Source organism: Pelodiscus sinensis, unplaced genomic scaffold (genome assembly GCF_049634645.1).
Source record: "Pelodiscus sinensis isolate JC-2024 unplaced genomic scaffold, ASM4963464v1 ctg64, whole genome shotgun sequence".
NCBI lineage: Eukaryota > Metazoa > Chordata > Testudines > Trionychidae > Pelodiscus > Pelodiscus sinensis.
Window position 1 is genome coordinate 289,080 of NW_027466015.1, and position 26,718 is coordinate 315,797.

The window sequence follows — 26,718 nt, forward strand, 5'->3', positions numbered from 1 at the left end:
ATGGCGGAGATGCTCAATGACTTCTTTGTTTCGGTCTTCACCGAGAAGTCTGGAGGTGTGCCTAACATAGTGAATACAAGCAGAGAGAGGGTAAGTTTAGAAGATAGGATACACAAAGAACAAGTTAAAAATCACTTAGGAAAGTTAGATGTCAGCAAGTCACCAGGTCCTGGATGAAATGCATCCCAGGATACTCAAGGAGCTGATAGAGGAGGTATCTGAGCCTTTAGCTATGATCTTTGAAAAATCATGGAAGACAGGGAAGATTCCAGAAGACTGGAAAAGGGCAAATATTATGCCCATCTATAAAAAGGGGAATAAGAATAACCCAGGAAACTACAGACTGGTCACTTTAACGTCTGTCCCGGGGAAGATAATGGAGCAGGTAATTAAGGAAATCATATGCAAACACTTGGAAGGTAATAAAGTGATAGGGAATAGCCAGCATGGGTTTGTGAAGAACAAGTCATGCCAAACTAATCTGATAGCTTTCTTTGATAGGATAACGAGCCTTGTGGATAAGGGAGAAGCGGTGGATGTCATATACCTAGACTTTAGTAAGGCATTTGATACGGTCTCGCATGATATTCTTATTGATAAACTAGGCAAATATAACTTAGATAGGGCCACGATAAGGTGGGTGCATAATTGGCTGGATAATCGTAGTCAGAGAGTTGTTGTTAACGGTGCTAAATCCTGCTGGAAAGGGATAACAAGTGGAGTTCCGCAAGGGTCTGTTTTGGGACCCGTACTGTTCAATATCTTCATCAATGACGTAGATATTGGGATAAAGAGTACGCTTATTAAGTTTGCAGATGATACCAAACTGGGTGGGGTTCCAACTTCTTTGGAGGATAGGGACATAATTCAAAATGACCTTAGCAAGTTAGAGAAATGGTCAGAGGTAAACAGAATGAAGTTTAATCAAGAGAAATGCAAAGTGCTCCACTTAGGAAGGAACAATCAGTTCCATACATACAAGATGGGAAGCGACTGTCTAGGAAGGAGCATGGCGGAAAGGGATCTAGGGGTCATAGATATGTTGAATATGAGTCAACAGTGTGATGCTGTTGCAAAAAAAGCAAATATGATTCTAGGTTGTATGAACAGGTGTGTTGTAAGCAAAACTCGTGAAGTCATTCTGCCACTCTACTCTGCACTAGTTAGGCCTCAGCTGGAGTACTGTGTCCAGTTCTGGGTGCCACATTTCAAGAAAGATGTGGAGAAATTGGAAAGGGTACAGAGAAGAGCGACAAGAATGATTAAAGGTCTAGAGAACATGACCTATGAAGCCAGGCTTCATGAACTGGGCTTGTTTAGATTGGAAAAAAGAAGATTAAGGGGGGACATGATAGCAGTTTTCAAATATCTATAAGGGTGTCACAAGGAGGAAGGAGAAAATTTGTTCTTCTTGGTTTCTGAGGACAGGACAAGGAGTAATGGGCTTAAAGTGCAGCAAGGGAGGTTTAGATTGGACATTAGGAAAAAATTCCTGTCAGGGTTGTCAAATATTGGAATAAATTGCCAATGGAGGTGGTGGAATCTCCCTCTCTGGAGATATTTAAGAACAGGTTAGACAGACATCTGTCAGGGATGGTGTAGACGGAGCTTGGTCCTGCCTTGAGGGCCGGGAGCTGGACTCGATGACCTCTCGAGGTCCCTTCCAGTCCTATGATTCTATGATTTTTGTATTAATTGGCCATCTGAAGTAATTTCGCTTAGGTTTTCAAAATCTTGCATAGAAAAACTGACTGGCTTTTCTGTTATACTTAATGGATTTCAAATCCAGTTATTGTTGCATTTATGATTGGAAAATACTTCATGATGTTTGTGTATAAATCATAAAGATGATCTGCAATGTCCTGGCCAGGAGGGAGGGTAGAGGAGGGGTCTTGGGGAAAGATGTCTGGCCAGAAGGAAGGATACAAGACGGTACTTGGGGCAGGGTGTCTGGCCAGGAAGGAGGGTACAGGAGGGATCTTGGGGAAGGATGTCAGAGCAAGCTGGGAATGCAGGGTCTTAGCAGGGGGAGGGGAATGAGGAGGATATGGGTGTGGGGTCTAGGCATGAGGGGATACGCTTACCTGGCTTGGCATCCTGCTACAGCAGGGAAAGCCTCCAGGCAGCATATTCTTGTTCCTCAGGGGGAAGGAGTTCAGTCCCTTCCCCCCACCCATGCAGCAGAGAACCCAGTGCAGCTGCAGCATCAGGTAAGGCTTCCCACTGGCAGAACAAACACCCCAGCAGGCTGGCGAGGGGCAGCGAGAGGGGGAAGGGCGGCAGAGCCCGAGACGGGTTCCCCGCAGGCGGCAGTTTAAAAACGCCGAGGTCCAGGAGCAGCTCCTCTGCTCCGGCCACCTCTCCCCCTCTGCCTTCTGGCAGCAGCAGCCACTGTAACAAGTCACTGCCTGCACATGTGGAGGAGGAGGGAGCTGCACAGCACCAGAGGCCCCGTGGGACAGGGGCTGTTCTGCGGGATGGGGAGGGGGCTGCACCATGAGCAGGGCAGCCACAGTGGGTGGTGGAGCAGCCAAAGCTGCACGCCCCCAGAAGCCCATCCCTGCCAGCAAAGCCCCAATGGGAGGTGCCTACAGGTTCTGCAGGGGGCAGGGAAGTAGAATTTTTTTTGCAAAACCCTGAGTTCCACTTCGCAGAACCCCAGGGTTCTGCAGGGGACCATTTGGGAATCACTGTTCTAGACCATCCCTGACAGATATTTGTCTAATCTGCTCTTAAATATCTCCAATGATGGAGATTCCACAATCTGCCAAGGCAATCTATTCCAATACTTAATCACCCTGACACTTAGGAAAATTTTCTAATGTCCAACCTAAACCTCCCATGCTGCAATGTAAGCCCATTGCTGCTTGTCCTATCATCAGAGGTTAGACAGAACAATTTTTCTCCCTCCTCCTTGTAACACCCTTATGTACTTGAAAGCTGTTTTCAGGTCCCCTTCTCAACCTTTGTTTCCAGACTAAACAAACCAGATTATTTCAATCTTCCCTCATAGGTCATGTTTTCTAGACCTTTAATCATTTTTGTTGCTATTCTCTGGACCCTTTCCAATTTCTCCACGTTTCTTGAAATGTGGTGCCCAGAAATGGACACAATACTCCAGTTGAGGCCTAATTAACACAGACTAGGCAGAAGAATTATTTCCTGTGTTATGCTTACAACACTCCTATTAATGCACCCCAGAATGAGGATTGCTGTTTTTGCAACAGAGTCACACTATTGGTTCATATTTAGCTTTGTGTTCCACTATGACCCCTAGATCCATTTCTGCAATACTCCTTAGGTGGTCATTTGTCATTCTGTAGTGTGAAGCTGATTGTTCCTTCCTAGCTGGAGTCCTTTGCATTAGTCCTTTATTAAATTTCACCCTATTTACCTCAGACCATTTCTCCAGTTTGTCCAAATTATTTTGAATTATGACCCTATCTTTCAAAGCACTCGCAACTCCTCCCAGCTTCTTATCATCTGTAAACACTATAAATGTACTCTTTGAAAACCGGGACATCAAAACAAAGCTCCTTGTGTCCTACACAGTGGTTTTTTCAGCACTGCTGTACGTATGGGACACCTGGACAACATAAGCATCACCTGAAGGCACTTGAACAATTCATTGCTTCCTCAGGAGAGTCCAAAATAGCCCTTGAAAGGACAAGCACATGAACACTAGCATCCTGGAAGAGTCGAACATGACCAGCATTGAAGCTATCATCATCATCTACCAACAACTTCGCTGGAGTGGTCACGTGGTCCAGATGCCTGATAAGCCCCTCCCAAAACAAATTCTGTTTTCCGAGCTGAAGGAAGGACGGGGAAAGCACTGGGGGCCAGAGGAAGTGATTTAAGGACATGCTGAAAGCAAACAAGAAAAAATGACAAATCTGTGTTGACACTTGAGAGAACCCTGCCCAGGACCATCCCCAGTGAAGAGCGGTAATCCATGAAGGGATGGTGCAATTTGAGAGGTCCCACCACAGCACAGATAAGAGGAGACATAGAAGGAGAAAAGAGCAGCAAAAATTGCACTGTGCCCCTCCAATAGCCATCAGCACCTGCTCCTTCTGCAATAAGATCCGCAGCTCCAGAATCGGGCTGGTCAGCCATTTACGGATCCACAAATAGGAGGGTGACAGGAAGACATCCTACTCGTTATCGAGTGACCGCCAAGGACTCTCTATGCCACTAAGTCAGCGATGAAGATATTGAACAGAACCCATCCCAAAACTGTTCTCTGCAGAATCCCATTCATTATTAATGGTTCACCATCATGCTTAGAAGGCATAACTACTCTCTCGAAGAATTATACAACCAGTTACACACCCACCTTATAATAGCTTCATCCAGGTTATATTTACCTAATTTGTTAATGAGATCTAGTGAGACTATATAAAATGCCTTACTATAAAGTCTAGATACAGCACATCTACTGTTTCCTCCTTAGCCATAATATTGCCTCAAACAATTTCCAAGAACACAATATGGCGAGCTTTCTTAACTCAAAATTAGCACTAGCGGGTGTGAGAAGAGGTTTTGTTTGGATGTGTGTCTGTATGACAAAGAATTCTTGGAGCCCAATAGGGCTTCTACAGTATACAATTATTCTCAATAAAACGTCCCTTGTAGATACAGGTTTAGCCTTCCAAATCCGGGATTCCCTGGTCCAGAAATATCCCTAGACTGGAGGAATTATATTGCTGGACCAGAGAGCCCTGGAGGTGAGGAGTACAAGCCAACTGGGAATCACACAGGTACTGGAGAGCTGGTCCTGTGGTGGGTGAGGAGTCCGGGCCCAGGGAGCCCAAGTGGTGGCCAGGAGGAATCCCAGCACCGAACCCTGGTGGCAGTGAGGCTAGTGCTGGCTGGGAGGATGCCCCTGCACTGGCTAGGGAACCCTGGCAGCAATGGGGCTGGTGGCAGCTGGGGGAAATCCCTAGCCCTAGCCCCAGCCAGGATCTCCGGAGGCAACAGGTCCATTGTAGGCAGAGAGAGTCCCAGCCCAAAAAGGCTAACCCCCAGAGCCTCATCATGGGGCTGGCAGGAAGGTGGGGAGCCCAGGCTACAGGGACTCAAACAGCCCAGAGGGGAGCCTGACCACTCAGGTCCCACACCAGGAAGATCCAACCTGTAGGAAAATGAAGACAGGGAAAATCAACATGTGATTTTTCTCCCTCTGGGCTGCAAAGCACCTGGAGACTATGCCAAGCTAACTTTTCTAGAAGCTGCATTTTTCAGATGTTTAATGACGTATAACCCTAAACCTCACAAGTTAAACGCGTGGTCACCAACCCGTCGATCGCTGCCCCAACAGCCGGCACGGTACCTAAAACGCCGGTCCATTGTGTGCTGGGGACTTTGTTCCTGCGTGTGGGGGAGAGGGAGGAGGGTTGAGATCCGGGACTGCGCTGGCTCCGGCTCCTCAGGCAGCATGCGCTGCCGTGGGGAGCGGAGAAGCAAGGCACAAGCTGCCCGAGCGGTTGGGGCTGGTGCGGTCCAGGACTCCCCTTCCCCCAGCACAGGAAGGCATCAGGCATGCAATGAACCAGCATTTCAGGTACTGCACCGCTGTTTGGGAGACGGGGGAGCAGCCTGCGCAATTCCTCGGTCCCTGTCCCCTCTCCCCCACCTAGACCCCTGCACAAGTACCTTGACCCGCACCCACTGGCACCCTGTCCTCTGCCCCAGCACCCACAAGCACGCTGTCCCCTGCACCAGCACCCACTGGCACCCTTCCCCAGAACCCTGTCCCAGCACCCAGAAGCACCCTGCCCCAGCTCCCACAAGTACAGCTGGGGCCGCATTAGTGAGGTTTGAGGGGTTTGGAGGGGTTGTGTTTTTCACTCGTGTGGCCCCGACTAACTTTTCTGTGGGCCAGTGACCCGACTCAAAACAGGTTACCCACCCTTCTCATAAAGAAAGATGACGCTGAAACCTTTTGTGTTTGACAGAATATTTTATTTAAAAATGAAGCCTGACCAACAAGCCCTCAATTGGGACCAAGTCCTCATCTGGCCACAGCATCATAACACTCCTGTACCCCCTACCCCTACTCCAAATTGAGCCTGTCATACACTGGAACTCCCTGTCCTGAGCCTCTACCATCCCCAAACTCTTGCACCCCCACATCCTCAATCTTCTGCCACAACACACTTGCACCATTCACACACTGCAAATTTGTATCTTGAGCCCATCATACTCCCAACCTCTGCCCTGAGCCACTCACACCCCCAACCTAAACTCCTGCACCCTAATATCCACAAGCCTGTGGCTTGCTCAGTACCCCAATCTTCCATCTGAGCCCAGCACTCCTCAGCCTGGAGCCCCCTCCCTGAGCCAGCATGCCGTTCTCCACATGAGGGTACAGCTAGACTGAAGGAGTTTTTCCAGCAAACACGCTCTTTTAGCAGCCCCTGTATTCCTCGTTCCACAAGGAATGAGGGGGCTTTCCGACATTTGGCCCAGTCTAGACGGGCCAAATGTCAGAAAAATTTATTTACTTTTTTTCATTGCTGGAAAAAAAGCGGCAGTGAGTGTAGCTGTACCCTGAGAGTGTATAAGGGCCGGGGATAGCAAGTGATGGAGAGAAAGGGAACAGAGAGGACGGGGCCTCAAGGAAGGGGTGGGGTTTTGGGGAAGGGATGGGGTAGATCTTGGCTTGTCCTGACATTTAAAAAGTGATCTTGTGTGTAAAAAAGTTGGACACCACTGATTTAGTCTATTTAAGAGTATTATAAGTCATTTGATCCAAGTAAAATAAAATGCCAGGATGAGGAAGTAGCTGCCAGGTATTAAGGATATTAAGAGGCGGGTAACTGACTAATCATGTGGTCGATACAATTTGTACTGACTACATGATTAGTCAATAAGGCAAGGGCTCTGTCCCAGCTAGTGCTGGTCCAGGAGCTACCCCTTTTGCGGCTCTGCAGTAAGGTTGTTAAAATGCAATTATCTGGCTAATCATATAGTCGACAGAATTTGTACTGACAATATGATTAGTTGAAAAGTGCCTCTGCAGAGCCACAGTGGAGATAGCTCCAGGAGCTGTCTCAAGCTGGGATTGAGCAGTCATGGCTCATGCTGGTTCCAGAGCCACCTGCGCTGCCTGAGCAGCCCAGCCCATGGCCAGCCCTGCCTCTGGATAGAGGCAGCAGGGGGGCAGGCAGCACCCCGGAGACAGTGCTGGGGGGAACCAGCTTTTAAGCTGGCTCCCCTCAACACCAACTCCCGCTCCCCCCGTCTTCCCCTCTTTGATAGAGGCAAGGCAAGGGGAGCAACTAGTTGAGTCAACTATCCGATAAACATTTGCTTATCGGACAGTCGACTAGTCGCTTACATCTCTACTCTGCAGTTTACATGTAGCAGAAGCCGGGTATGCAGGCAGCCTGGCTCTTACTACATTTAAAATGCAGAGCTGCAGTGGGGTAGGCCCTGAACCACTGCAAGCCAGACCACTGTGGCTCTGCATTTTAAATGTAGTAAGAGCTACCCGTCTCTCTCAACATTTAAACAACAGAGCCACAAGGGTCCCGGACTGGCAAAAGCAGGGACTGAACAAGTTTGCTCGGTACCGGTTTACACCGGGTCCAGCATCCTGTGCCCACAGGAGGTCCCAGAACGAAGCTGGGACCCCTGACAGACAAGGGCTGCTGCTGGAGCAGCCTGTCCACCTCCAGCCCCAGCCCCTGCACTCCTGTTTCCCCCCACCCCATGCTGCCCCTGATACAGAGACAGCAAGGGGAGGGGGAGTAAGTAGTTGACTACTCCCTTAGATACATACCAGGTATATAGACAAAACACATTTTCTGAAAGCAATAATCACTGATGGGAAGAAGGTGATGTGGCATAGCAATCTCACAAATGGGCAAGTGAGTGGCAATACCAATGAGATCCCCTCCTCTTTCAAAAGGGTTCCCCAAGATGTAGGCAATTTTACAATGTGGCTGGGTTCCACAATAGTCTGCCTTGTTCTACGCTCTGTCTGAATAGTGCTGACCAGTAAACTCTTTGTCTCCGAAAGTAGAGACTGCAGGCTGCTTATCCCACCTCTTTAGGGAGAGCAGCACCACTAGGGGACTGGATCTTGGGCTGCATTAGTAACACTTAATCTAGGTCTGCTTCTCACTGAAGGACTGTACGAAACAAGCACTTTTTAATTCCAACTGCAACCACTTACAACAGGGAAAAAAGGAAAAGTTTCTCATACTGATTCAAAATGTGACTCTGGGTTCCAATTGAAGAAAAAAGGTCTGTCCATAACATAATAAATGGATGCCAAATGAGAGCCTCTATTGAAGGAAGATTCAAAACAGGCCTAGAATCTGAATGGAAAGAGTAACTTTTGTAGAGTCTGATGGCTGTGCCTCCTCAACTTAAAGACACTGGCTGTGTCTACTGCACTATAATTCCCAGCATGATCGATCACCAAGCCTAAATGGCCTATTTAAAAGCTAGTTTACAAGTGATGAATAGCACACACATAGTCAATTAAGTACCTAGACACAACACAGATCTACACTATCCAATATATTGCTGTTCTCAAATATTAGTTATTTCACACAAACAGCTTCACTAGCAACTTTTGTGGATCCAGTAGACAAAATGCTTAAAATCTGCCGAGTAGTGAGTAGCAAACAGTGTGTCATATTTTGAGAATGTAAGTAGAAACAGGAATCTGGAAGTATCGAGAAGTAGATAAGGCTTATGTTCTGGTATATTACCATGTGTTGTACCCTACGATAAGTACTGCTTGTGTTTCATGTAAGCTAGATTGATTCTACTCTTTGGAGGGAGGGAATCTGTCCTCCCCCCCAACTCCCAGGGGTGTTATTTAATAAACTTAAATTATGGAAAGTACAATGGAGGGAACAAAGATAACTGGTAAGTTGAATTGCTAACTATAAAGAGTTTGTTCAAAGAATAACAACCCCTCAGAAATTGCTCTGTCATCTGAAGGGGAACCTATGAAGAGATAAAGAAAAATTAATTCTATTCCATTTATTATGCTATTCTATTCCCTGACACAGAATAGAAAGATATTTATACTTTTCCCACTCCCATACACCTTTTGAGCAAGGCAGGGGCCAGTCTCTCTCCTAGGAGCTGAAGAAGTGAAAAAGACCAACACTGTACCAAACTTACCTCAAGAAAGCCCAACTCATCCAGGAAACTCCGGAGATATGTGATGATCTTTGCACGGATTATAAACTTCTGTTTCACATAGTCATTAAGAATTAAATCCAAGTATCTCTGTCGAAATCTAGTTTCCTGAAAAGAATGAATAATTTTAGAATGACCTAAATTATACTTGTTGCCCAAGAGGAAAAATAAAACTTGATCTTCATTTGATGCACACACATACAAAAGGATCTTTAAGTTATGCCAGACTGGCTTCAACACTGGGAGCAGCTGTTACCTTGTCTTTGAGCCCAAAGTGAAGGTGAGGCAACATGTGCAGGCATGGAGAGAGGAGAGTGATTTCCCAGGGAATAATGCTCAGCTCCCCTTTTTTTGTCTTTCCAGGATTCCCCTGAATCCCAATAATGTCTCCCCGACGCAGCTTGTTGTTAACGTGTATGTATTCTTCCTCTGATTTGTAGTTCCTGCAAATGAAAAAATAAGCACCTTTTAAGTACTTTTTGTCCATAGATCAAATTTCTCTCAGTCTTTCCCAACTCAAAACACGTAATATTCACTTATTGGTTAGCATGAAGCCTCAAGGTACTGTATTGTGTTTGGGGTCTAAGCTGCAGCTCACAAGCATAGGGATGAATGAGATTTCCATTTTTTAAAGAAAGTACAGTTTGTTTAGAATTCTTCCAAGGCTGTCCTTAGTTACCTGGAATTTGCCATCACTTGCAATTTGACTCCCTCTCCACGAAGATCATAGAAGATCAGTTTTCCTCCTGAGGCACGTTTCGCATGGATTCGGCCTAGAAATCCAAGGTTAGATGGTTCAATTGTTACAGAAAGCTTTCCATTTTCTCAAAACAATGATACATCTTTACATCCAAGCCAAGTCACAGCAGCACTCCTACCTTACACCCAGGCTACATATCACCAACCTCCAGCCCTCACTGGTTGGGGCAAGGAGAATAAGGTAATGAAAGTTTCATAATTCACCCCATCACACTAGTTTATCAGCACTATCTCTGGGGGAAGGGGGAAAACCCCCATTCGCCTCTTCGCGTCCTTGCTCCACCACCCCCATTGCATCCCTTTCCCCAAGTCCCCTCTCTTGAGTGACATAACTCGGGGAATTACCGGAGGGATTTGGGGGGGGGAGGGGGAAGAGGGGAACACAACTGGCACCAGCAGCAGATGTCAGATGTCCCCCTCCCCCCAGCACTCTCAGAAAGTGGAGTGATCTAGCCCCAGCCCATTGCACTCCCTTGAGCCCGGCTCCCAGCCATGTTACTTGAGGGAGTGAAGCAAGTGACCCAGCCAGGAGATAGCAGAGCATCTGGCACTGGGTTGCTCTGCTTCTTGCGCCTCTTGCCAGGATGAGTACAACCCCTGCTGCCTTTGCCAGGCGCCACTCCAGGCCACTTTGGGTCCCCTAAAGTGCAGGTACTGGGACAGCCACCCCAAACTGCCCTATGGACAGGACAACTCCACTAGTTATGGACACGGAGCAGATACCTTGCTTGTCAAGGACTCTAAAGCTCTACCTCTCTTCTAAAGATCCCAACCCAAATTTAGCTCAACCCTGCCTCAGACCTAGCACCATGACGAATTGCCAAGCAAGCTACAGAGTTGTGGAGGCATTCCTATCTACCTCCTTTCAAAAATGATGTTTGTCTTTGTAAAGGGGGCAACTGTCTTCCCCAAGTCTCAGGTGAGTCTTTACCTGCCACTCTCACTGTAATGTCTCTCAGGTGATCTCCTGCCTGCAGATGGTTGTACCTCTCTATGAAGTCTGTGAGAGAAAGATCTACATGGAACTTGTGTGGGTAAGGATCTTCACTGGTGCCTTTCAGCTGCTGGATTGCCTGACTGCGAATCTTGTAATATTGCTGTTAACAGGCATAAATAAGAACATTAATATTAGACATCTCACAAGTTAAAGTAGAATTGATGTGACTTGCAGAGGATTATGTCACTACAAAATAGAGACAACGCCTGAATTGAAAAAGCTTTCGTCATTTCGGAAGAGTCAACTCCTCTGACAGAAAGCACAAAAAAGGCAGAGGGCATTTATAGGTTGGACTAAAAAACTAAGCAAATGCAGTGATGATGCAGAAAGTGAATCATTGCTTTAAACAAGAACCATTCAAATCTTAGATATATCCTCTTCCTCAGGCAGCTTTTTAAGGGAATATTAGTAATTGTTGCTTGTAGACTCTCTGTCCAATTAAGAATGACCATATTGGGTCGGACCAATGGTCCATGTAGCCCACTGTCCCGCCTTCTGATAGTAGCCAAAGCCAAGTGCTTCAGAGGAAATGAACAAAACAGGTAATGATCAAGTGACCCATCCTTTGTTGCCCATTCCCAGCTTCCGGCAAACAGAGGCTAGTGACACCTCTCCTTTCCATCCAGGCTATCTAGAACCTTGCTATAGTCTTGGCCTTCACAACATCCTCTGGCAAATAATTCTACAGGTTGACTGTGTTGTGTGAAGAAATACTTCCCTTTTTTGTTCTAAGCCTGTTACCTATTAATTTCATTTGGTAGAGCATATAATTAAGGAATTCATCTTCAAATATCTGGAAGAAAATAAGGTGATAGGTAACAGCCAGCACGGATTTGTAAAGAACAAATCATGTCAAGCCAATCTGATAGCTTTCTTTGATAAGATAGATAACAAGTCTTGTGGATAAGGGAAAAGTGGTGGACGTGGTATATCTAGACTTTAGTAAAGCATTTGATATGGTCTCACATGACCTTATCAATAAACTAGGCAAGTACAATTTGGATGGGGCTACAATAAGATGGGTGCATAACTGACTGGATAACCGTTCCAAGAGAGTAGTTACTAATGGTTCACAGTCATGCTGGAAGGGCATAACAAGTGGGGTTCCGCAGGGGTCTGCTTTGGGACCGTTTCTTTTCAATATCTTCATCGACTATTTAGATATTAGCATAGGAAGTGTTGAATAAATTGCAAGGTTCGTCCCCTGGAGGCTAGTCTAATTTGCCCACAGAAGACAGTCACGCTTGTAGGCTGGGTCCAACTCAATTTTATTGCTTGCAAGCAAGGTTCGGCTAAGAAGCTCAGTGCTCAAAGCAAAGCCGAACCCCCAGCATCGGGTAAGCAAGGGGTCTTATAGGGTTAACATCCTTCCTGGTTTATGTGCCTTAACATGATTGGTTACCTTATTTTGCTTCTAATATCCTTGGAAGTCAGGTTTATCTCCAAATAAGGTTAGCGGCACAATGCAAACCTGCTGACTCCAAGGTTACAGATGTCTGTTACATTTATTCGCTTGCTGAACAACAGGCGGGTTACACTTCCTACTTGCTTGACCCTGTCACAAGTGAAATATATATCTACATTCTTACTCAAGCAGGAAACTGGTTTCATTTCCTGCTACAGAAGCAAGCTTATTAAGTTGGCAGATACCACCAAGCTGGGAGCAGTTGCAACTGCTTTGGAGGATAGGGTCATAATTCAAAATGATCTGGACAAACTAGAGAAATGGTCTGAGGTAAATAGGATGAAGTTTAATAAGGACAAATGCAAAGTACTCCACTTAAGAAGGAACAATCAGTTCCACACATACAGAATGGGAAGTAACTGTCTAGGAAGGAGTACTACAGAAAGGAATTTGGGGGTCATAATGGACCACAAGCTAAATATGAGTCAATAGTGTGACACTTCTGCAAAAACAGCAAACATGATTCTGGGATGCATTAACAGGAGTGTTGTAAGCAAGACACAAGAAGTAATTCTTCTGCTCTACTCTGCACTGATTAGGCCTCAATTGGAGTATTGTGTCCAGTTCAAGGCACCACATTTCAAGAAAGATATGGAAATATTGGAGAGGGCCCAGAAGAGCAACAAAAATGATTAAAGGTTTAGAAAACATAAGCTATGAGGGAAGGCTAAAAGAACTGGGCTTTTTTAGTTTAGAAAGATTGAGAGGGGACGTGATAGTGGTTTTCAGGTATCTAAAAGGGTGTCACAAGGAGGAGGGAGAAAAATTGTCCTCCTTGGCCTCTGAGGATAGGACAAGAAGCAGTGGACTTAAACTGCAGCAAGAGAGGTTTACGTTGGACATTAGGAAAAACTGTCAGGGTGTTAAACACTGGAATAAATTGCATAGGGAGGTTGCTCCATCTCTGGAGATATTTAAGAGCAGGTTAGACAGACACCTGTCAGAGATGATCTAGACAGTGCTTGATCCTGCTGAGGGGACAGGACTTGATGACCTCTCAAGGCCCCTTCCTGTTCTAGTATTCTATGATGTTAAAAAATGTGTACTTTTATAAACGTGAAACTGCTGAAATGTTCAATGGTTACTTGCTTACATGCAGGAGGCAGGTGGGAGTCAGTCCTCACAGAGAGCTGACTTAAAAGACAGCTCCCAACGAGCACTAGCTTCACCAGATATAGAAGCATAAATGTGGGGGTAGGGTGAAAAACTGCTAATCAGACTCTTTTTGCAGGATAAATGCCATGTTTCAGTTATTCAATAGGATAGACCATACATGCTCATACCTAGCACAATTTCTCACCTAGGGAGCAGATTTCCTATTCAGATTAAATTAGCTGTATTAATAAACTGATTTTTTAATCAACTTTATATTAGGAATTATTTTTCCACTGCCTTTCTAACTTTCCAGCTCAACACTTATCAGCAATCACACAGGAATCAGTAAGACTAGCAACAACAGGCACTTGGCAAACTGCTCACATTGGGGTCCAGGCCTTCCTCATCAACTCCATTGCAGTTCTCAGACGACAGGGTCAAGGTAGATTTGCTTGAATGCTTCTCACTTTGCTCTTTTAGCTTTGCCTCTCTCTCAGTCACTTTTCTCTCTGCCTTCAAGCGTCTCTTCAGCTCACTGCAAAAAAGGGAAGAACCCAGATACAGAAGCCTCTTTAAGACGTTCTGGCACCTGTTTCCTTGTGTAAGATTCTTTTCAAGAGTCACCTTCCTCTTACGTCCCTCTCTTCCCAAGAGGACAAGCTGCCTTCCTCCACCTCATAGGAGATGATAAATACCCAAATTCTGTTCTGCTCTCACCATACAGCCGTATCTGCACTAACTGGGCATTGTCTCACCGCGAAAAAGCAGAGACTTCGGGGTAGCCGAGTTGGTCCGTACAGGATAAACTCAACGGACAGAGAGTGGTCAGGCAGCGCTCTATAGATTAACAAACATGCAGCTGGTACCGCGATCTTCCGTGGGCGCGGCGCCCTGGCGCTCGGTGACTTCCCTTGCCGCTGCACTGTGCTAGAGGCTTCACTAGGCCCAGAGCAGCGAGGATCGGAGCGCGCCCCAAGGACACACCACTGCAGGGCCCCCTGAGCGCTGGGCCGCGCGCTGCACGACAAGCACCAACCTGCTTCGGCCATGAAGCGCCTGGAGCCTCCGGGCCCGCCAGGCCCAGCCACGGGGGCCCCCCAGGAGCCCAGCGGCCGCGGGGCGCAGCATGGCGGGAACTAGCCCGGGCGAGCGCAGGCCGCGCCGCCCTTCCCCGGAACCCGACCCGCGCGCTCACTTTTTGCTGAGGGGGGCCTCGGCCTCCGCCGCGTCACCGGCCGCAACCACCCCGGCGGCCGCCGCCATGTTCCAGCGCGCGAGAGAGCGGCACTTCCGGGGCAGGCCCTTCGCGCGGCAGCCCGGCTGCTGGGCACGCGCGCATGCTAAGGGGCGGGGCTACGGCGGGAAGGCGGCGCGTGGCGGCTGCTGGGCATGCGCACAGCGCGAGGCTACGGCGGGAAGGCGGCGCGTGGCGGCTGTTGGGCACGCGCACAGCGCGAGGGGCGGGAACGCGGGCTGCCATGGCGCAGGCGCTGTCCGTGCGGCCTGGGCCCGCCAAGCTGCAGCTGGTGCCGGCGGGCGCCGGGCGCGGTGCTGCTGGCCCGGCCCGCGGAGGACGCGGCCATCCTGCGGCGCGTGCGGGGCGCTCGGGCAGGCGCTGGAGCGGGCCATGCGCGGCCGGCACGCGGGTAAGCGGGCAGGGAGCTGAGCGGCCGCGGGGCCCTGAGGTTGCCCCTGAGAGCCAGGAGAGGGGGCGGGACCGCGGTTGCCTTCGAGTGGTGAGTCTCACAGGCGCGAGACTGACTGGCTGCGCTGGGACAGGAGTTTCTGTTCCCGGTCAGAGTGACCGGAAGGCGGATCGCTCGCAGCGGGCGGGAGGGGCAGTGTCATTGGAAGCTGGGAGTACGAGGTTGGTGGCATTGGATTTGCACAGCAAATGCCAGTGTTCACTCTCTCTCTCTCTCTCTGTCTAGGAGAAGCCTGGAGGAAGGAAGCAGCTGAAGTATCCCTAGGAGTGGTTCAAGAGGGGAGCCTTTTCCAGCTGGCTAATCAAGAATTTGAAGACAGTGAGGTATTTATTCATAGTTGTACAGTTATATTTGCATAATGTATTCACTGTTTCATGATAAATAGATTCAAATCCAAAACTAGTGAAACCTCAGTTTACTTTGTAAACCTTTATAAATAGCTTTAATCTTGAATATGATTTTGTTCCTATGTGGATGAAATCAGGATGCTGATTCTTTATAGTAGTATTAATTAGGATGTGCTAGTTGAGGAATAAAGGGAGTTTTCAGCAGCAGGCCATATTGGGGCCACTGCTTACAGCAAGACCTGCTGATAAGAACCATTGCCATTCCCAAGACTGTTCTCTCCGTTTCTGATGGCGAGATCACTTGATGATTCCCTTTCTGTTCATTCCCACTGAAGCACTTGGCATTGGTCACTGTTGGAAGACAGGACGCTGGGATAGATGTGATGTTACTTTTCAGCTTCGCCATTGAGTCAGGAATTGACAGTGGTGGTGAATCAGCAGAGTTCATGTCTGTAGGACAAAAAAAAATGGGACTATGGCTGGGAGCAAACTATATAGGGGTTAAAACTTAAAAAAACAAAAAACAAAAAAAAACAAATAGTCCTGCAGCACCATAGAGACAATCCAGATGGTATCGTGATATCATGAGCTTTCATGGCCACAACCCACTTCAAATGTAGGTTGTGCCCGTGAAAGCTCATGATACCATTTACATTGTTTTGTTAGTCTCTAAGGTGCTGCAGGACTATTTATAGCGTTTGAAGTTTTTTCAGTTGCAGACTATGACTGCTGCCTATCTGAAACTTTCATACAGGGGGTTAGTCAGAACTGGTTAGTACATCTAGGTAGCAGAAAGAGATGGGGCCAAAGAGGATTGCATTGGCAGTAATGGAAAGGATGGGGTACACAGTTTTTCACTTTATATTTGTGGGTTACACTTGACATCTTCCAGTTGAATAATCATCAAAAGACTGCTTCCTAGGGTTACCTAGAACTGACTGAAATGAAATTAACCAAAAAAGCAAGTTTAAAATGCCTTTGTGAAAGATTGTAAGCATATGGAACTTGCCATTCAGTGATTTGCTTACTGACACAGTGTGTGCTCCTTGAGTAGATTAATATAGTTCACAATGGCAAAACTTAATTTCTGACGCTGGTTAGTTTTATTTAAATCCAGTCCCTTGTCTCCTGCCTTTCCACATTCCATTGTATTCTTGGTGCTGTGCACTGCTGAACTTGTATCATTGGATTTTATTGTGCTTGGCTATCCTGTTGAACATAAGTATATGTTAGAAGGATTCATATGGGATGAGAAGAGGACAGCATTGCTCTGGACTCCTAACTTCGCGTGTTTTTTGACTGAGTTATAGTGGAATGTCACTCTCTGTCATTTCCATTCCTAGTCAGAAAATGAGACCTTTGACCCTCAGGAAGAAAATCCTGCAACAGATGAGAAGCTGAAGTCTCCCCAAAAAACCGCCTCTGGTCAGAAAATGGGACTGAAGGAATTGGTCATTCCTGAGGACTCTGCTGTCACTGAAACTCACCCTCAAGAGGAGGAAAAACCTACAAGGTCTTGCCCTTCGCCCACAGAGGTGGCAGATGCAGTGAAGACAGTACAGCACTTCATGGAGGAATTCAGCATGGACCTTTCCACTGTTACACAAGCCTTTCTGAAAAACAATGGTGAAGTGGAGGCCACTTCCTACTTCTTACAGACTAGCCAGCGCTTGGACGGGTACCCTATATGGAGCAGACAGGATGACTTAGACTTGCAAAAAGCAGATGAAAACATCAGAAGCAAATTAATAGCAAAATTTGGAGCTCAGAATGTGGTAAAGCGTGTTGCATTCAGGAAGAGTTAGATGGTAGCTTGTGAAGGATGGTTCATGGACTGAGACCCTCCTAGGAGAGCAGATCAGACTTGTATCTCCAACCTTCAGGAAAAAAGAAGGGTGAGGATTTGTAGATGTTTGAAGCTGCTAGGATAGCCACCTGCACTGTCATTTCATACATCATTTTCTGTCAACTCTTCCCATGAGTTTCCATGGTTATGCTTAGCCTTGTCTTTAATATATTTTTTGTAAATGCTGAATAGCCTGCTTATAAATCTAAAACTTTAAAATTGGGTAAAGCATGAGCACTCCTTAATTTCTTCAGAGCCAAGTTAACTAAGCAGTGGAAATCTGTCTCTCCATGGACTTGTGTACAGATACCTCCTCCCACCACTGTGTATAGGACAAAAGCAGAATTGGGATGATACATGAAAATGCTTTTTAATATATCAGCATTAAAGTAGGAACCTGTGCCGCCTTATGCAAACAAAAACAGCACTGCCACCTTGTGTTTGTAAAGCTTCCCTGGCCGAGATAATCTCTCCCTTCTAGGTCAAAATAAACACTTATGTTAACACAAGACAAGATGTGCCTTAGGGGTTACATAGTAAGCACTTTGATTATCCTTTTATGCTCAAGGCTTCTGTACCCCTCAGCTGTCTTATAACCCTGGAAGACTCACTGATGTTGATGCAGGTAGAAGCTGCTAAGCCACCAGTTTTGCAATGATTGTCTGATTGTCTCTGGATGAGTTCTAAGCTTGTTGCTAAGCTTTTGGAGGGAGAGATGGGTTCCACTGCAAAGTGCAGATATTAAATATTGTTACATCCATATAAAACTACACTTCCTACTAGGGAAGTTGATATCCAGTATGATACAAATGCTAGTTAAGGATTGAAACTTTTTTGATTATTCATACCTGACTAAAACTTGGAAGGGCTAAAGAATATTAAATACTGTTTGTAGGTGTCCAGCTAAAATCTTTCTAGCCTCTCTGCCTGTTGTGCTGCAGTTTTGTTTTAGTTTAAATTGGTTGTTAGCAACTGTGAGAATATATTATTTTCAAATTCATTTGTAACGTCATGCGGGGAGAATATCCCTGCTATTCAATAGTGCTATGTGAGAAGACCTTTCTAGAGAAATGTTATACGTGCACCGACTGAAAGACTAGTCATTTGTTTTTACCTCTGTAAAGTGCTCTAACACCCATTGCCTCTGTCACACCCATGTCATTTAGAATGTGGATACTAAATTCAAATCTTTCAAACTGGTTTTTCAAGATTTTTATGGAAGAGCTAAGTGCCTTAGCTGCAGTCCCCACTATTGAGGCAAATAATGTAGTAAGATTAAAAAGGATTAAACACTTTACATGAATAGTGTAAACACTTTCCTTGGGGGGAGGGATAGCTCAGTGGTTTGAGCATTGGCCTGCTAAACCCAGGGTTGTGAGTTCAATCCTTGTGGAGGCCATTTGGGGCAAAAATTCATTAGGGATGGTACTTGGTCCTGCTGTGAAGGCAGGGGACTGGACTTGATGACCTTGCAAGGTCCCTTCCAGTTCTAGGAGATAGGCAATCTAGGAGAAGGCCACAAACTTCCTTCACTTTACTTACAGTATTCCATGCTTAGTCAGATGCATGATGAGACTGTATGTAGCACTGTGAAGTATCTTCAGCTTATCCAAAGTATGTTAAATTCAACAAGTGTTGGGTAAAAGTAGTCAGACATAAAGCCACTAGACAAACTGTGGGCTGCATTTGGACCACCACCAAAATTTTTAAAAAAATTAATAAAAACTAATACAAAATGTGGATGGTATTAAGGGCTTTCGTGGGCAAAACCCACTCCCTTTAGGTGAAAGGAGTTTAAGGGGTCCAAGTTCCAAATAACGGGGGAGGGGAGTGAAAGGAGAGGAGAAAAAAACTGGAAAAAAAAATCAGTTTGCTAAATGATGCTGATAGGGTACTACATGTTCTTAAGTACTTGTAAACTTAAAAAAGAACAAATGATCTGGTAGCACTTCACAGACTAACAAAACATGTAGATGGTATCTGAAGAAGTGGGCTGTGTCCCCCTTCCTCGTCCTCCCCTTCCCCCCAAAAGCTCATATTGCCATCTACAAGTTTTGTTAGTCTATAACAGGGTTTCCCAACCTATGGGTTGAGACCCAAATATGGGTTGCCATTACATTTCAAAAGGGTTGCCAAGTGTCTCCGCAGGTGGCTCTGCCCCTCCACCTCCCCCTGTTTTTGAATTGCCTTGGGTCACCAAGTCTTCCTGAATTGTCAAAAATGGGTCCCCATCTGGAAATGTTTGGGAACTGCTGGTCTATAAAGTGCTACCAGACCATTTGTTGTTTAAGTTTATCCTGTACAGACTATCTCAGCTACCCCCTGAAGCTTAAGTACCTGGTGTTTGGCCTTTTATGTCATTGGGATTTGGAATGTAGCAGGTAATGCAGTTAAGGTCTTTATTTAAACCTCCATTGTAGGTATCAAACTTGTAAATGAAATTAAACTCTGCAGCTTCCTTTCAAACTGACTTTTGAAATTGGCTTGCAATAATACGACTTTGAGGTCCCTTAATAAGTACCCAGGTAGGTTAAAATATATCCCAATAGGTTTCTGTGTGTTACCTTTTCGAATATCTGATATGACTACCAGTCATTTTAATTTGACCCTTAGGCTTCTGCTGGGGCGTGAGATCTGGAGCATGTCTTGGCCCATGGATCTCTTCGTAGGAGCGACATGTCCCCCTTCAGGCTTGCATAAGGGCAGCTAGAGAGCTCCATGTGCTGCGCCTGCCCCAAGACCATCCCTGCTGCTCCCATTGGCTACTGCCTATAGACAGGGTGGGAGAGAGCGCACACAGCTACCTGCTTTTACCTCCAGGTAAATCCAACCCCGGCATTGGGGAGCCGGCAGTGGTGCTCCAGCCCCTACTAACCTACCGCGTGGCTGGAACACAAAATCTACTAGGCTGGCCCTCCCTAGGCTCTGGTGTGGGGATGAATTTGGAGAGTCTTCTTAGTGAGGGGTTGGCTTGTGTGTGCGCACACACCTGTCACTTTGTGTGTAACCCCCAACTGTTTTTTCTGAGAGTCAGTGGCCCCGACGCACAAAAAGTTCCTCACCCCCCAGTGTAGGAGAGAGCCCCTGACATAGGAGGTAAGCACAGCCTGGAGCCTGCATCCCTTAGCCTCTCCCCAGCCTGGATCTCCCTCCTGCTTTCTGAACACACTGATCCCAGCCCAGCCCCCTTGCAGCCCTAACCCTTCATCCCCACCTCAAAGCCACTTAGCCTGGAGCCCCCTCCTGCAGCATGAGCATTTGGCCCCACCTCAGAGCCCACACACTCAGCCAGAGCCCTTGCCTATTCCTGCACCCCAACCTCAATTTCATGGGCATTTCTGGCCCTTCATATAATTTCCATACTTGCTGTGGCCCTTAGTTTGCCCACCTATGCACTGCTGTACAGAGGAAACAATATGTATGCCTTGCCTTCTGCCTAGATGCCAGGTGGATTCATGAATGAGGCTGGGTTTCTGTTCTCAGGGTATGGAACAAACCCCGTCATAGAGAATATTTAGCCATTGCATAGTATTTTCACTGTTAACATGCTGTACAAAGATTACTCCTAACACTGACTAGAAGGCCTCTATATAAAACCATGGTATGCCCACATCTTGAATGCTGCGTACAGATGTGGTCACCTCATCTCAAAAGATGTATTGGAAAAGGTTCAGAAAAGGGCAACAAAAATGATCAGGGGTTTGGAACAGGTCCTAAATGAAGAGATATTAACTCTCTTCTTCTGCAAAAACTCTTCCAGAAGAGAGCGTCTACACTGGCATGTGCTTTTGCACAAGAGCATCCATGCCAGTGTAGACGCTCTCTTGCGCAAGAAAGCTCTGATGGCCATTTTAACCATAGGGCTTTCTTAGGCAACATGAATTTCTTGCGCATCTACACTGGCCTCTTGCACAAGAAGAGTGGTGCAAAAGGCCTAATTCCTGAGCGGGAGCATCAGATTTCTGGTGCAAGAAGCCCTGATTTCATACTGTAGAACGTCAGTGTTCTTGCGCAAGAACACACGGCCGGTGTAGACAGGCAGCAAGTTTTTGCACAAGAGCAGCCACTTTTGCGCAAGATCGTGCCAGTGTCAACACAGCCTTGCACTTTTCAGCTTAGAAAAGAGGAGATTAAGGGGGGATATGATAGAGGTCTATAAAATCATGAGTGGTGTGGAAAAAGTGAATTCCCACAATGTAAGAACTAGGGGTCACCAAATAAAATTAATAGGTATAGCAGATTTAAAACAAAAGGAAGTTTTTCTTCACTCAGCACACAGTCAACCTGTGGAACTCCTTGCCAGAGGATGCTGTGAAGACCAGAACTTTAACAGGATTCAAAAAAGGCCTAGATAAATTCATGGAGGTTAGGTCCATCAATGGCTATTAGCTAGTATGGGTAGGAATGGTGTCCCTACCCTCTGTTTGTCTGGAAATGGGTGATGGGGAGGGATCATGTGAGGATTACCAGTTGTGTTTCCTCCCTCTGGGGCATCTGGTATTGGCAACTATTGGCAGACAGTACACTGGGCTAGATGGATTGTTGGTCTGAATCAGTGTGGCTGTTCTTATGTTTAAGGCATCTATTACCATGAATCCTCGTACAGCACGGCTGTGTCTACATTGGCATCCCTTTCCGGAAAAGGGATGCTAATGAGGCACTTCAGAATTGCAAATCTGCGGGGGATTTAAATATCCCCCGCGGCATTTGCATTTACATGGCTGCCGCTTTTTCCGGCTCGGGGTTTTTGCTGGAGAAAAGCGCCAGTGTAGACGCGATTCTCCGGAAAATAAGCCCTTTTCCGGAAGATCCCTTATTCCTACTTTTCAGTTTCAGCAGCAGCTGACTTGGGGATGCCTGGGGTTCTTAAGTTGAATCTGTATGTAAGTCAGAACTGGCATCCAGATTCAGCCGCTGTTGAAACTGATCAGTTTCAGCAGCGGCTGAATCTGGACGCCAGTTCCGACTTACATACAGATTCAATTTAAGAACAAACCTACAGTCCCTATCTTGTACGTAACCCGGGGACTGCCTGTAATGCACATTGGGAAAAATAACCACAACCATACATACTAATTTGGGGGCTAATTTGGCTACGACAAATCAGGAAAGAGATCTTGGAATTATCGTGGATAGTTCTCTGAAAATGTCCACACAGTGTGCAGTGGCGGTCAAAAAGGCAAATAGGATGCTAGGAATTATTAGGAAAGGGATAGAAAATAAGACCCAGAATATCTTACTGCCCCTGTATAAAACTATGGTACGCCCACATCTTGAATGCTGTGTACAGATGTGGTCTCCTCACCTCAAAAAAAGATATTTTGGCCTTGGAAAGGGTTCAGAAAAGGGCAACTAAAATGATTAGGGGTTTGGAACGGGTCCCATATGAGGAGAGGTTAAAGCGACTGGGACTTTTCAGTTTAGAAAAGAGGAGACTGAGGGGGGATATGATAGGGGTATATAAAATCATGAGTGGTGTGGAGAGAGCGGATAAAGAAAAGTTATTTAATAGTTCCCATAATAGAAGAACTAGAGGACACCAAATGAAATTAATGGGTAGCAGTTTTAGAGCTAATAAAAGAAAGTTCTTCATCACACAGTGTGTAGTCAACCTGTGGAACTCCTTGCCAGAGGAGGCTGTGAAGGCTAGGACTCTAACAGAGTTTAAAGAGAAGCTAGATAATTTCATGGAGGTTAGGTCCATAAAAGGCTATTAGCCAGGGGATAAAATGGTGTCCTTGGCCTCTATTTGTCAGAGGCTGGAGAGGGATGGCAGGAGACAAATCACTTGATCATTGTCTTCGGTCCACCCTCTCTGGGGCACCTGGTGCTGGCCACTGTCGGCAGACAGACTACTGGGCTAGATGGACCTTTGGTCTGACCCAGTACGGCCGTTCTTATGTTCTTATCTGCATATTGATAACACTGCTTTCCAGGCCTCCTCATTCACACTCACTACAACTTAAAATAAGGGGTGGGGAGGCTATAAATGGAGCCCTGTGGAATCCTGCAATACAGAACCCTTGGGACAGAAGAGCAAATAATTTCTGTCTTTTAGAAATTTCTCAAAGAGTAAGCCCTGCAGAGTAGCCCTGTCTATGCCTCATGGGATTTTTTGGCAAACCAACAGTGTTGGAGGCATCCAGAAGATTTAACAGTTCCAGTACAGACAGCTGATCACCACCCCAGTCCCCTTTCCAAACCCAAGTCTGCTCACAATGGATGATGTCGAGGAGAATCTGGGGAATCTAGCTCATGTGAATTGTTCTTTACCAAATCTTTTCCGCAGTTTAACTCAGACATGGAAGCTTTGGATACCAGAAGCACTGGTGCAGAATCGATGAAGAAACCAACACTCAGCATTGGTAAACTGGCATCCATTATGGTTGCTATACAGGGCGTGGAGTGATATGGAAGAACAGTTCAGAGATCATTATAGATGGAGAGAGGTCTCACTATAGCTGTGGCTATATCATATTGTTGAGGGTCTAAGGCAGGGTGGGCAACCAGCTCCAGCTCCTGAGGCTTAGAGCTCCCCGCCCCTCAGCATCAGAGCCTGTGTTGATGTTACATCCTGCTGCCCCCCCACTGAGCTAGAGCACACAAAGGCTACGTCTAGACTACAAGCCTCTGGCGACAGGCATGTAGATTAGGCATGTAGGAGGCATACCTGGGAGGTCAACAAATGCCTTTGATGTCGACCGCGGAGCGTCCAAACTAGCGCACCGAGCCGCCAAACAGCTGATCGGCTCAGCACAGCAGCCAGTTCAATTTAAATGAAGCAGCGATTATTTAAATCGCCGCTTCATTTTCCTATGCCGGGTCGCCTAATCTACATGCCTCTGTCGCCAGAAGCATGTAGTCTAGACCAGTGGTCCCCAACCTTTTGGGGTTGCCGGGCGCCAGGGGGCGTGGCCGTTCGCCCGCCGGGCGCCGGAGGGGGAGGCGGGGGCGGGGCCCCCCCCCATAGCCGCATTCCGGGGGCCGGCGCTCTCCCATCAAGCGCCGAGCGCCCGGGGCCGGCGCTGGCGCTCTCTTCCCCCCTCCCCCAAGCGCCGCGCGCCGGGGGCCAGCGCTGGCGCTCTTTACCCCCTCCCTCCTCCCAAGCGCCGCGCGCCCGGGCCGGCACTCTTTCCCCCCTCCTTCCCCCAAGCGCCGCGCGCCCAGGACGGCGCTCTTTCCCCCCTCCCTCCCCCAAGCGCCGCGCGCCCGGGCCGGTGCTCTTTCCCCCCTCCCTCCTCCAAGCGCCGCGCGCCCGGAGCCGGTGCTAGCGCTTCCTCCCCCCGCAAGCGCCGTGCGCCCGGGGCCGGCGCTGGCGCTCTCTCCCCCCCATGCGCCGCGGGGGGTGAATCTTTAAACTACGAACACCTGCAGTTATTTGGCATATTGAAGATATAGCATCAGGGAAGGTGCAAAGAATTGAAAACCAACAGAAAAAAGATCAGGTGTGTGGATATGTTTTCTCTCAGACATAAGATCTCTTATTCTGAAATATGAGCATGAAAGATCTGACTAAATCCATGAAATCTTTAATAAGCAGAACTAAGTTGTGCCTTTCATATGCTAAAACCTCCCTATCGAGTTACTGACCGCCTCTCCTTTCCACAAATCAAGGGCTGCCCAGCTTTAAGCTTAACGTGGGATGACAATATGAAATTGCAAAGTGGGGGTGGGAGGCGGACTGAGAAATGTTCCTGGGGTGGGTCTCTGTTCTGTCCATTTACTTTGGCACAGCATCGAGTAGATGCACTTTTTGAAGATCTTGCGCCTGCACTTCCTCCAGAACTAACAGCAGCACTATCAGCGCCACTACGCAAGACAGATGGGGCGAGCTGGAGCTGCACGGCCACAGTTCAGATAACAGTGGTTGGGCAGGCAGCTGGGGGTGGGGGTCACATCTGCCCCCTGTTGAACCAGGATGGACACTTCCTCCACTGCATCTGGCCTGGTACCACAAGCCTTACTCATACGTCGAGTTCCTCTGAAATCAGTGGGACATAGACTCTCGGAGTCCTCTCTGGGCATTTCTGGTGTGTTCATCATCATGGTAGCAGAATACTCTGACTTCCTTTAAAAAGTATGTCCTTAAGAACATAAGAAGGGCCACATGGGGTCAGACAAAGGTCCATATACCCCAGTGTCCTGTCTTCCACAGTAGCCAATGCCCCAGAGGGAGTGAACAGAACAGAGACCAATCAAGTGATCCTTCCCCTGTCACCCATTCCCAGCTTCTGACAGAGGCTAGAGACACTATCCCTGCCCATCCTGACTATCAGCCATTGATGGACCTCTCCTCCATGAACTTATATAGTCCTTTTTTTAATCCTGTAAAACTCCTGGCCCTCACAACATCCTCTGGCAAGGAGTTCCACAGGTTGACCGTGCATTGTGTGAAGAAATACTTCCTTTGGTTTGTTTTAAACCTGCTGCATATGAATTTCATTTGGTGACCCCTAGCTCTAGTGTTATGGGAAGGAGTAAATAATGTTCCTTTATTTACTTTCTCCACATCAGTCATGATTTTATAGACCTCTATCATATCCTCCTGAGACACAGCGCTTGCCCTGCACTGGCCCTTTAAGGGCAAAACCCAGCCCTGCGTGAGGGCTGAGAGTGAAACCCCCGCGGAGGCAGCTCTGGTAATAAAGAAGGGCTGTATAAAGAAGGGCTGCTAGAGGGAGAGACCTGGCGCCCTGGAAGTAGAGCAGGGCTGGGGAAGCTCTGGCCAAGCAAGCGCCCAGGCTGCAGGGCCTGAAGCAAGGCCTGAGGCTACTGGGCCTGCAAGGGGCTACCCCCAACACCCTCCCGGCCAGCCCTGCTTCCCGCCAGCCAGTTCCCCCCCTGTCTCCTAGCCAGCCTCGCTCCCCTTGGCCCCCTCCTGGCCAGCCCCGCTCCTCTCCCGGCTAGTTCCCCCCTACCCCCAATCTGAGCTCAAGTGCAGCTGGTATTTTTTTCAAACCATCTGGTAACCCTAGGTAGCCTTGGTAGGCAGGGGCAGCAGGTCCACCCCCCTTTGCCAGTGATAGTGGCTATTACAGACAGCAGTTTGCCCCTGAGGCAGGGGCTAGATGAAAGCTGTCAGTAGGTCACTGAGGCAAGATAGGTCCAGGGGAACTGGGTGTTCCCTGGGAGGAGAACCGGGTGCCCCGGGGAGGGGAGGACCCTGGAGTGTAAGCAGGATAAACACCCACCCCCAGAAGGGGGGATCAGACACTGTAGTGAGCTCAGCCGGAGGGCCATGTCCTGAAGGGGACGCCGTGGTCAAAGGAGCCCAGGGAGACACCAGCTAGAGGGAGACGCCCAGCAAGTCAACAAGCTAATTCCCAGAGCAACCG

At 47.5% G+C, this 26,718-nt stretch overlaps 2 protein-coding genes across 3 annotated transcripts in view; one reads left to right on the forward strand and one right to left on the reverse strand.

The window, feature by feature from the left end:
• KARS1 (lysyl-tRNA synthetase 1) overlaps positions 1-14,837 on the reverse strand; it is a 31,617-nt gene extending 16,780 nt beyond the window's left edge. Inside the window, exons 1-6 of one of the 2 annotated variants that reach the window (XM_075918244.1) lie at positions 14,680-14,837; positions 13,869-14,019; positions 10,859-11,024; positions 9,848-9,941; positions 9,425-9,611; positions 9,151-9,276 (exon numbers count right to left, since the gene is read on the reverse strand). In XM_075918244.1, the coding sequence (XP_075774359.1) occupies positions 9,151-9,276; positions 9,425-9,611; positions 9,848-9,941; positions 10,859-11,024; positions 13,869-14,019; positions 14,680-14,747 (792 nt within the window). In that variant the 5' untranslated portion in view covers positions 14,748-14,837. The other variant, XM_006121330.2, reaches the window with a different exon arrangement.
• A 56-nt stretch (positions 14,838-14,893) lies between these two features.
• TERF2IP (TERF2 interacting protein) lies at positions 14,894-17,611 on the forward strand. Its single transcript, XM_075918250.1, has 3 exons — positions 14,894-15,130; positions 15,416-15,513; positions 16,881-17,611. The coding sequence occupies exons 1-3, from the start codon at positions 15,112-15,114 to the stop codon at positions 17,340-17,342; spliced, it is 579 nt and encodes a 192-aa protein (XP_075774365.1). The 5' UTR covers positions 14,894-15,111; the 3' UTR covers positions 17,343-17,611.
• Positions 17,612-26,718: the final 9,107 nt, after the last annotated feature.